The 11,352-nt window shown below is 39.2% G+C and overlaps 2 protein-coding genes and 1 long non-coding RNA gene across 4 annotated transcripts in view; 2 read left to right on the top strand and 1 right to left on the bottom strand.

Moving 5' to 3' along the window:
- rnf214 (ring finger protein 214) overlaps nt 1-1,556 on the bottom strand; it is a 7,882-nt gene extending 6,326 nt beyond the window's left edge. Inside the window, exon 1 of the mRNA XM_069705914.1 lies at nt 1,237-1,556. Coding sequence (XP_069562015.1) covers nt 1,237-1,354 — 118 coding nt within the window. The 5' untranslated portion in view covers nt 1,355-1,556. The remainder of the gene's footprint in view (nt 1-1,236) is intronic.
- Nucleotides 1,557-5,023: 3,467 nt separating this feature from the next.
- Nucleotides 5,024-11,352, top strand: part of snx2 (sorting nexin 2) — a 50,523-nt gene continuing 44,194 nt past the window's right edge. For both annotated transcript variants that reach the window (XM_069705939.1, XM_069705938.1), the window contains exon 1: nt 5,024-5,254. In XM_069705939.1, coding sequence (XP_069562040.1) covers nt 5,156-5,254 — 99 coding nt within the window. In that variant the 5' untranslated portion in view covers nt 5,024-5,155. The remainder of the gene's footprint in view (nt 5,255-11,352) is intronic.
- Nucleotides 9,173-10,218, top strand: LOC138625195 (uncharacterized). Its single transcript, XR_011311219.1, has 2 exons — nt 9,173-9,257; nt 9,409-10,218. It is a non-coding gene; the product is annotated as an uncharacterized lncRNA (long non-coding RNA).

Below are 11,352 nucleotides of genomic sequence, written 5' to 3'. Positions count from 1 at the left end.
TTCTCTTTTTTCTTTTGCAGATTGGCTCTCTATGCTGTCCTTTTCTCTCTCTGCTCTCCACTCACCACCAACAGGTCCAGGCAGATGCTCCGCCCACCCCTGAGCCTGGTTCTGTCGGAGGTTTCTTCCCATTAAAAGGGAGTTTTTCCTTCCTTCTGTTGGAGGTTTTCCCCCTTAAAGAGGAGTTTTTCCCTCCTAGTTTATGTGGGAATTGTTTCTCTGTATAATGCTGTAAAGTTCTGTTGTAAAGGACTTTAATGTGTTATGTACCTTGAAATAATAATGTTGTGATTTGGCGCTATATAAATAAAATGTAATTGAATTGTGCTGTTGCTCACAGAAAGACTGAAGCAGCTGAAGCACCAAAGAAAAACCACCAGCTTTCAGTCTATAACAGTCCTGTCTTAAAACCCTCTAATCTGGAACGCAATACATAATCCTCCTTTCTAAAAAAAAAAATGAGCAGGGCCACACAACCACGGTCTTCGTTTTACAGGTGCAGAAGTGAAGTCACATCTCTTCAACAGCACTAAAATGCTCTGATCTTTGTGTCCTGTTAGCAAAAGTGTGAACTTGGACTGTCCTGACAGGCGAAAGTATCTGCAACCTGTAAACAATGATAAAAAATACAGAGAAATTTAGGGTAAAACTAGAAAAATAGAAGAAAAGACGCACTTAGTAAAGCATCATATTAAACACTCTTAAAACATATAAAAATGTGCATTAACTTTTCAAAACAACCTGGTCGAGACAGGTTAAACTAACTTCTGTGTGACAAATTGCATTTGAACTTTCCAAAGTGATATTACGGGAAAAGAAGCTTTCCTTTGGATTGTAGTGTGAAAACAGAGGTAGTAACACCGCTCATAGGAGACGTCGTGTAGACCTTTAGTCTTCCTGAACTGAACATCAGATTGTTCTGATGTTGTCTTGACTGAAATCTCACAACCAATCAAACAACCAATCAAACAACCAATCACAGGCAGAACTTCCTTCCGCCTGAACCCGTTCAGCACTAGCCATTGAGGCGCTCTCTTCCCTGTCGCGTTCATCGGACCTCTGCTTTTATTTTTTTAAATCAGCTGTTCGTGTCACGCTCTTACCGTAATGCCTGGTGGACATGCACAGCAAAACAACATGGCTAGTTTGAACGTGTTGTTTTTTTTAAAGTGGAAGTTGGCTTCCGTCTCGCAAAAACAACACAAGAGATTGCTGTCAGCCTCCGAGCCTTTTTACCTCCCACTGTGACGTCAGGTAGCTCCACATCCGGCTCCTTCTCGTCCTCCGCTGCTACACGTTGGTGCTCGTGCTCTTCTTTTGGATCAACGTTAGCTGCGTCCACACTAGCATCCATGCTAAAAGAAACAAAAAGTCCTGCTCGGTCACGTTGGTCTCAGCCACAGCTAAACATCTAGAACAACTAGCGACGACGGAGTGAGCTCCTTCAGTTCCAAAAACAAACAAAGTATTTAAAATAAATGGTTTGCTTTCGTGGCTTTCTGTTTAACTCCTGTTTACAGTTGCCGCCAGAGGACTTCCTTATTACCTACACGGAAGTGATCGTGGGTCCCGGAATTTCTTCTTCGTGTTGTTTATTTTCTGTAGCGGGAGGGGGGTGTGGGGCGGCAAACAACGTTGTCTCGCACTGCTGCCACCAACCGGACTGGAGTATGGATCGGTACTCCAGTGTTCTTTCACATATTCTGAAAAATAAAACAACATTAGAGAAGAAAATAACAATTACTCTCTCCCCTAAGATATTGAAACAAAAATAGATATCAATTCCAGCTATAACTTTTTTGTAAAAAGAAATGGCATAAATCGAGTCTTCACTGTATGTCTTTTAAGATTCAGTTTCAGTTCTCTTCTCTCATTGTTATATTTTGTGCAGTTGAAGCACACCATCAAAAAAATTCACACCGTCCTGTATTACGTTTTCCAATCTTTAAATAAAGCCCTATTTGATCATATATGACCAAAAATATAGCCCTGATATAATTGTTATCCTCTCCCTGTCTTTCTCATCTTTGCATTCTTTACAGCGACACTTCTCACAACCTGCTTTTTAGTGGAGTGATCACACCAACAAAAACAGTGGTTTCACTTTCATCCCATGTCCATTCTGTGCCAATTATCATACAGCGTGCATTTTTCCTGGATCAACCGATCACTTTTAGAAAAGCTGCTTGATTCTTGATACTTGAATTAAAAACCCAAAGCGCCTGTTAGTAGTTGTCTAAAAAGCATATTAATGTATGTTCTGTTGATCAGCATAAAATGGAGAGGTTTCTATAACCAACTCAAAATGAATGACAGAAATTCCCTTGCTTTGACAGCCTCCAAAAACATCCCATTTCATTTCTCAGTTAAACTAAGTTATACATGGTCTCACCTGTTTCCTCAGCATGTTCAGAGGATTCTGAAACAGATGTTTTACAGTGAGTGGACACATCTTTCAGAGAACAACATTGCATCACCATGATAGCAAAAAAAAAAAAATTTCAAAAGATATTATCACTAAAAGATAAATGAAAGCAAATGATTATGAATAGATGATTAACATATGACTCATAATGAAACTCAAGCTACTTGCAAAGTTTACTTTCTCATCAAATCGTTTAAAAGGATGTATCATACCTAGCAACAGGACTCCATGGACAAGAGTCCATGCTAAAAAAAATGTTTAGGCTCAGTCCGGAGATCTATGAGAGGATTCTAAAGAATGTCTTTGAACACCTGATCTGCCATCTGAATGGTGGTGCTTTAAGGTGGTTAATGATGAGCTCCAATCCATAGAATATTATTGCTCTCACAGGTCTTACGTCATAAACCCCCCCTGCGTTATGAATAAAATTGTCAGCATCTTATCTCACCATTACATCTCATTAACTTCATGCCTTTTCTCTCCCATAGTTTTTGTTTATTCTTTTGTTGCCTCTCCATTCAGTTCCTTCGCTCGCGTAGTTTCTGTTCTTTCTTTTGCAGATGTCTCCGGCCATGGAGCTGCATGTCTCTGCTCCGTGATTGTCGGCGCCCACCAAGAGTTCATGTTTTGGATCTCTATGCTGTCCTTTTCTCTCTCTGCTCCCTCACCACCAACCTGTCAAGGCAGGTGCTCCACCCACCTCTAAGCCTGGTTCTGTTAACAGATGCTCCGCCCACCTCTAAGTCTGGTTCTGTTAACAGATGCTCCGCCCACCTCTAAGTCTGGTTCTATTAACAGATGCTCCGCCCATCTCTGAGCCTGGTTCTGTTAACAGATGCTCCGCCCACCTCTGAGTCTGGTTCTGTTAACAGGTGCTCCGCCCACCTCTGAGTCTGGTTCTGTTAACAGATGCTCCACCCACCTCTAAGTCTGGTTCTATTAACAGATGCTCCGCCCACCTCTGAGCCTGGTTCTGTTAACAGATGCTCCACCCACCTCTGAGTCTGGTTCTCCCACCTCTGAGCCTGGTTCTGTTAACAGATGCTCCGCCCACCTCTGAGCCTGGTTCTGTTAACAGATGCTCCGCCCACCTCTGAGCCTGGTTCTGTCAGAGGTTTCTTCCTGTTCAGTTTTCCTTCCCTCTGTTGGAGGTTTTTTTCCCTTAAAGAGGAGTTTTTCCCTCCTAGCTTATGTGGGAATTGTTGAATTGTTGGGTTTCTCTGTATAATATTGTAAAGTTCTGCTGTAAGGACTTTAATGTGTTAAGTGCCATGAAATAACCTGTGATTTGGTGCTATATAACTAAAATTGAATTGAAATGAATTGAATCTCAAATAATAATCCATCATGGACACGTTTGTAAATTTGAAGCATTGAAGTCTGGAGCCATGAATGAAATACTATTTTTGTGAACTTTGAGTTCTTTGATGCATCTGTGGGGGGAAGTGAAGACCCCTGAAATGAGATACAGAATAAAAAATATATTCATTCACTATGTCCTACTCCTAACATACGAAGTTCTTAATAGGCTCGAACGGAGTTACATTGCTAGCTCTCTGGTTAACTGTGAGCCTTCAAGACCATTGAAATCATCTGCTGCTGGTTTATTGGAGATTTCCAAGCAGCACACAGCCGAAAGAAAAATTAGGGATTCTGATTTTGTCAGCTACGTTCAAAGCTGTGGAACAAACTACCAGAGAGCAGATATCAGGGAAGCTGCTCTGTTAATACTTTTAAAAGAAAGCTCAAAACATATCTCTTTACATCAGCATTTAACTAGTTAATCTTGAAGATCTTGAACTACTGCACCTTTGAAATGGATATTGCTTATTTTATATTTTAACTCTATTTGTGTTTCATTTTACGCGTTTTATCTGTTTCTTATGCATTCTATCTGTTTCTTTTACATCTTATCTGTTCTTATGCATCTCATTTCTTTTCAAAATTTTTAAATGTTCCTTTATATCCGGTTTTATGTGAAACACTGCATGCAATTATCTTGCTGTGAAACACTTTGAGCTGCATTTCTTGTATGAAAGGTGCTATACAAATAAAGTTTAGTTATTATTATTATTATTATTATCCATTCACTATAGACTGTCTGTTTGACCAATGTTTTGTGATTATTATTTTTATGGATCACTATAAAAAAATATTTGGACGTGCTTTGTTTTATTATCTTGCTGTAAAACACTTTGAGCTGCATTTCTTGTATGAAAGGTGCTATACAAATAAAGGCTGCTATTATTATTATTATCATTATCATCCATTCACTATAGACTAAGCCTCGTTTTACCAATGTTTTGTGATTATTATTCTTTATGGATCACTATAAAAGCATTTTTTGACGTGTGTAGTTTATAGTCACCCCCACCCCCAGCACCTAAAAGCTCCTTTCGGTAACCCAGAGAAAACAATATGATTCCTCATATTAGCTATTGTGATCATAGTGCAGGGATGTTTAAGGAAATGTTAAACTGCGGCAGCGTGCTACGTTTTTTTCCTTTCCCCTCCTTTTCTGATTCCCATCAGGGGCTCCCTGTTGGTCACATGATAGTCAGCAAAAGCCTCCGAGGCCCCGCCCCCTCCTCTCCTCATCTCGCCCCTGTCAGTCGACTGTTTTCTCCGCTTGTCGAAATCGGTGTGTGTCTGTCTGTGCATGTGTGTGTCTCTCTCTTAGCTAGCTGTTTAGCCATCATCACAATCAACAACCGTAGAAACAACGCGAACATGGCGGACACAGTCAGCGACTGTCCACCGGACCACGCCGACTTCCGCAAGCTGGAGGACGGGGAGGACCTGTTCCCGGAGCCGGCCGCCGAACAGGAGGTGAGCAGGAGGAGAAGAGGGGTGATGAAGAGAAAGAGGCCGAAGGGGATAAATGCTTCCAGCTGACAACAAATGGAAACTTAGGAGGAAGGGGCAAGCACAAAAAAAGGATTAAAACCTTACAAACGCTTATTTCTGAATGAGGTTTAGTGGTCGGTTTTTGGAGGCTTCTGTTTTAGTTCATCTTTGCACTGTCATAATTCCCCCAAAAATGTCCGTTTAAATGCACGAAATGTGGTGTGTAAAATAGACTAATAACGGCGACATTCAAAAGCGACAATTACGAGAGCTGAAGACGGGTCTGTTTGCTGTAAGAAAATACGCAGAATAGGTGTGTTTGCTCGCAGTCAGGTGACAGTCACAAAGGTATGGATGTTGCGTTCAGGGCACACCAGGAAACCACGGTAAACAACCCGAACAGTGCAGTTTAGGCAGACGAAAGTTTTATTTGTTGTCTTTAGGCGTATTTGACTTAAATGAAGGCAGAGGTTACATTTTTTTTTTCAACTTGAACTAGTATTGGCAATAACAACGACGAAACCAACAACAACAAAAAGAAGCCAATATAATCCAGCAGCTTATTGGCAGTTTTTTTTTAGCGGTTGGAAAATTTCAAAAGACTCAAAACAATAAAAGGACAAAGTGTCAAATACATAATAATATGATCATGAAGCTGAATTACCATTTCTTTTTATAACGATAACTAAAGATAACAGGCTTAAGGAAAGTTTTTGTTTTAGGGCTACTGTAATGCATTGAATTTAGATCCTAGTGGAGCTCTTAATCAAACCTACAACAATTAATTGATTAGTCAGAAAATTAATTACTGGAAGTTATCATGTTAATTACAAAACAAATGTTTCAATAACTCAATTCATTTGAGGCCATTTTTAAACAGAAATGTGATTTGCTGTTTTTTAAGCTTCTTAAATCTGAGGACTCGATGCATGTCATGACACATGACAGTCAGCTGAAATTTCTTGGATTTTGCACTTTCATCAATGGACAAACCATTACAACATGTCATCTGGCATGGCCCTCAGGTGGCAATGCATAAAAGACAGCCACGATTCTGTAGTGGAAATCATTGCATGGGCTCAGAAACACTTCTAAAAACCACCGTCTGTCAACAAATGCAGGTTAAAACCCTACCAAAGAAGAAACCAGATATAAACATGATCCAAAAGCACCACCACCTTTTCTGGGTTCTGAGTTCATTTAAGATGAACTGAGGCATTAGTGGAAATCTATGCTGTGGTCTGATAAATCAAAATTTTAAATCTTTTTTTGGAAATCACATGTTCTCTGGGCTAAAGAGGAGAGGAACCACCCAGCTTCTTATCAGCGCACAGTTCAAAAGCCAGCATCCCTGATGGTTTTATGGAATGCTTTAGTGCATATGGCGCTGGTAACTTCCACATCTGGGAGGGAAACCATTAATGCTGAACGATACAGGTTTTGGAGCAGCATATGCTGCCATACAGACAACATCTTTTTCAGGGAAGGCTTTGTATATTTCAGCAAAACAATGTCGAACCGTGTTCTGTACATATTACAACAGCATGGCTCCGTAGTAGAAGAGTCTGGGTGCATCCCATTGGTCGCACGATGAAACAGAAAATACAACAAAGGAGACCCCAAACTTGTTGAGCAGCAGTGAATTTACAGACAACAATTAATCGATTAGTCAAAAAAGTAATCACCATATTCATTGATAATAGAAATAATCTTTAGTTGCAGCAATACTCATAATATTGTGTCCACACCCCTCTGGAAATTAGAAGTCTGTTTGTTTTTGGAGAGAATTGTGGACACACAAACGTCTCTGCGATCAAAACTTGTGACACAACTCAAAGAAGTTTACCGTTCAGTGCAAAACTCCCAAGTTGTCATGTAAAGATGACAAGATTTCCAAAAAAGCCTGGATGGTGTTTCCTCTTTGTCTTTTATGAACTGAAGGCAGCATGGACATATTTGTAATGTCTTGCTCATGTTATGTTGGCGGTAAGGCTCGAGTACCCAGCCGACCCACAACCCCTCAATTAAGAGAGGCCTTAAACGTTGCAGGTGACTATGAACCATTTGATTCCTCCAAATTTAAAGCAGCAGTTTTTACATTGGTGGAAACATGAGTGTTTTCCTTTTTTGAGTTACATTGGAATTAAAATGATGAAATGATGAAATCCATAAAGCGTTCAATGGAGCATTTGTTCTCCATGCCCCCCCCCCCCATAAAAGCCAAAATATGAAACTAACTCTATTTCAATAATTTTGGTGATTTATTATACATAATTCATACAACAGTGAAGTTCCCTTTAGATTTGGTTGTTAATGATACAAGAACAGATCTGAATTTATGACAAGTGTCATTTTGTGTCATGCTTCTGATGACTACTGTGTATAATCTGTAAAACAACAGATTCAGTTTCTATTTAATCTATTTTCTATTTCTTAGTGGTTGTTTCATGTATCTGTGTTTTTTTGTGTTTCTTTGTTGTCATTTTGTATCTCAGTGTAGTTCTGTAGCCTCTTTTTGTGGCCACTTCTTTTTTTTTTTCTGTTTTCCTACTACAAGTAGCCATCTTGGGTCTCTGCAGTTGTCTACCTTCTCTTTGTAGTTCTTAGGTGTCTCTTTGTTGCTCTTTTGCTACTTGAAGGTTGTTGTCTTGTATCTCTTTTTTTTTTTTTTATCTTGCCCGTGCCAACCAATGGTTGATTGCAATTCTGGGGTTAGTGCTACGTCTCTTTGTAAGCCAGTCTGTTTCACCTTGACCCCTGTGGCCTACAAAGTATCTCAGTCTGCAGGAATGTGAAACGGGTTCTCTCCCCTGGTCTCTGATAATAATCTCTTCTCAGTTGCCGGGTGATTCGGTCCACCTATAGTTCAGATGTAATGCTGACAGTCCTGCAAAGAAATCATACTTTTGTGATCAGTTTTACTTTTACAGAGATCTTAATTGAACTGGATAATACCTTCGGAGAATGTAGTTTGTGTTGCAAATGTTTCTATTTGTCCACTCCTATATTGATAACTGGGGGCCTCCACTGAAACCCCTTAGAAACTTGGATACTTGGATTTTTTTTTCAGTGTCTCTCAGCTTGGACTTGACTTGTCTTCATATTGCCTTTTCACTTGGCTACTTCCTGAACAGTTTTTTTCTTTTTCTTTTTTAACCATTAACCATTACGGTTATTTGCTACCAAAGATTGAACTGACACTTAAAGATAGTAACACTTATCGTTCATGCTTTATTTATTGTTGTTTTTAATTCAATGATACATTTTCTTTCTTCTGTGTTCACATTTACTAATTTCTAATTTGTCATAACTGAGTTCAGAATTCTGGACTTCTGAACTGGATTTTCATCTTAAATGGTTGGATGAAGTCTTGTTGTAGCTATTCAGTTAATTGAATAAGTGATTAAGACACATTTATCAATTGTAAATTTAATGTGAATAAACTAGGTCATAAGGTTTGAATTTGATCCACATCAGGGTTGGAGATCTGATTGACATTTTGTCAGGTTTTCGTTTAATGTTTTTTTTAGTTTTTTTTTTTTTTTTTAGCTTAAACTAGTTGAATTATCTGCCAAGTGCAGTTTGTAGTGATTTTCTTTCTTAAAAAGTTTGTTCTGGGAGTGCAAAACAGCTTCTGAATGCTTCTTGTTGAATGGATGCAGCTTTGTGGTGTGTGTGTGTGTGTGTGTGTGTGTGTGTGTGTGTGTGTGTGTGTGTGTGTGTGTGGGTGTTTGAAAGAGAGAGGGGGAGAGAGAGAGAGAGAGAGAGAGAGAGAGAGAGACTGTGTGTACTGAGTTTCCTTTGACCCCTCTGTGGTTGCTGAGTAAGGAGGGAGAAAGTTCCTCGTTATCATCACTCATTTCCTCCTCTCTCTCCTCTTTCTGTCCTCTCAGCAAAAAAAATCTGGCTATCTTTCTCCACTCATCCTTCCTCCTGTATTTCCTGGACTCCCGCGTTGAACAGAGCTCTGAGTTTGCCCGTTCAGGTGTGTTTCATTTCAATATTTCACCTTAATGCTGCTCCTGAAGCTGCCCTGACAAAGTAAGGGGTTTGCACAATTATTCGTAATAAAAATCATGACTTCTATGCTCTTTGTTTTTTTTGAGTGACAACAATTCTCCTGCATTTTCCTCCAGAAAAACAAGCACTCCTACTTTTCTTTCTCAACAAATTAGCATGCGGCGTTACGCCACGTGATGCAGAGCAGCGGATACCGGCAGCAAAGTCATCCCAGAATGAAAAGACAACGTTGAGAAAAAAAACTTGTTCAAGAGACTAAAGATGGTTGTCTGGTGTTAATAGTTGATATGCAGGCATCTGACATGTATTTTACATGCACATGAGTGTAGTCATAGATAGCAGTAAATTATATCAATTCAATTTTGGGGGCATCATTTTTTTCACCTATGCAAATTTGCTCAACAACAAATTAGAAAAACCATAAAGACTGTTGGGCACCAAAAATGTCCAGGTCATTTCTACATTGTTAAAACATCTATCACCCCAAATTTGAAGAATAGATGAAATATGGACAATAAGGGGCACCACAAAAAATATTTTTGTATTGTAGCGCCCTCAGGTGCCAAATTCCACAAAATTGTAGGTAGTGCTTAAAATTCTTATTTGCGTAGACGTCTGAGCTTGGTTTCGATGCAGGGCTCCATTTAAGAACTATTTGATTTAGAATGTTTAGAACACACAAAAGTAAACGGTAGGATTTACGGCAAAACAGACTTTTTTTCTTGCTCGTCCAAATAGGGTATGTCCTAAGTTTGGTGAAGATCGAATGTAACAGGTAGTGAAACGTGTTTTTTACTAAAATATGCAAATTGCTTGAAAAATTGTCAATGTCCGAATCGACGGTTCAGGAAAAGTTTCCTGCTTTTTCTTTTCTTCTATGACTCATGATGTGGGAGTTATTGACAATAAACTGAAACATTGAATAACTTGCCACATTGTGGCTCAATTGAGTTTATTTTTTTACATACAGAGGGGAATCCCATGGGATTTTCACTCTACCAAGTCTATCATTTGCACTTTGATTTTTTTTTAAAATATTACACAAAAAAAACAACCTGAAGCAACTCTGTTTTCAAGCCATTCCTATGGGTTGCTATTTTTTTGTGTGTAATTTTTACAATCACAATACAAAGGATCTTTACAAACACATCATAGCATACCCTTCCCAATAGGGTCCCACCACATACTTGAATTTGGTGCATGTCTTACCAAAGCTGTAGTTATTACGCAGCTAAATTTTACCAACGGAATATTACTATTAACTACTATACTACTACTATACAATATATTGAACTGATAAGAGTTGTTTTTTATTAAAGTGACATCGTCACTTCTGTAAATGATTTAAGTAGGACCCGGATCTACTTGGACGGGTTAAAGTACTGATGTCGTAACGGCTATAAACCTGATGCACAACTGCTTTCATAAATGGAACACATTAATTCTCTGCGGGTTTTTTTTTTTATTGCTGAGTTATGAATGTGGTCAGTAACATTACATAGAAAGTTCACCTAATATGTTTAAGATACAACTTTTTTTAACGTGCCGATTGAAAGCGGCATCAATAGGCCTCAAACCCTTTATGGCAGAAATGCTATAGTTAGCAGTTGTTATTAAAGGCATAAACACTGACCTGTACAAATAGCACTTAAATGTTCTGAGACTGATCCTGCTGTGCAGGAATGGAGCGCAGCACAGCGACGCACATGGAGCAAGGAAAAGCGGTAATTTTTGTGAGCAAGTAATTCACATCACGTCGTTTGAGCAACATCAGCCATTTATGCACATATGCAATTTCACCACGGACTTGAGCCGACGGCACGTATCAAATTTGAAGTCAAATTGAGGAAGTCTGCAATGGAAACCCTTGGAATGCTTCAGAAAGCCTTTGGCAATGAAGCAATGAGCCATTGCTGGCTTCTGCTGCAGTTGATCAATCAGTTTTACATTCAGTGTTTTGTGGAGCAGCTGACTTGTTTCCTCTCTGGCAGACAGGAAGGTCTGTAGTTCAGCAGGATGGATGACAGACAGTGCTTGGAATTTTTTTTACTGTTTCTTCT

Source organism: Brachyistius frenatus, unplaced genomic scaffold (assembly GCF_029030835.1).
Source record: "Brachyistius frenatus isolate BFR_SWC_R1_liver_20210118 unplaced genomic scaffold, ASM2903083v1 Contig_60, whole genome shotgun sequence".
Classification (NCBI taxonomy): domain Eukaryota; kingdom Metazoa; phylum Chordata; class Actinopteri; family Embiotocidae; genus Brachyistius; species Brachyistius frenatus.
This window is presented reverse-complemented; position numbering and strand designations above follow the sequence as displayed.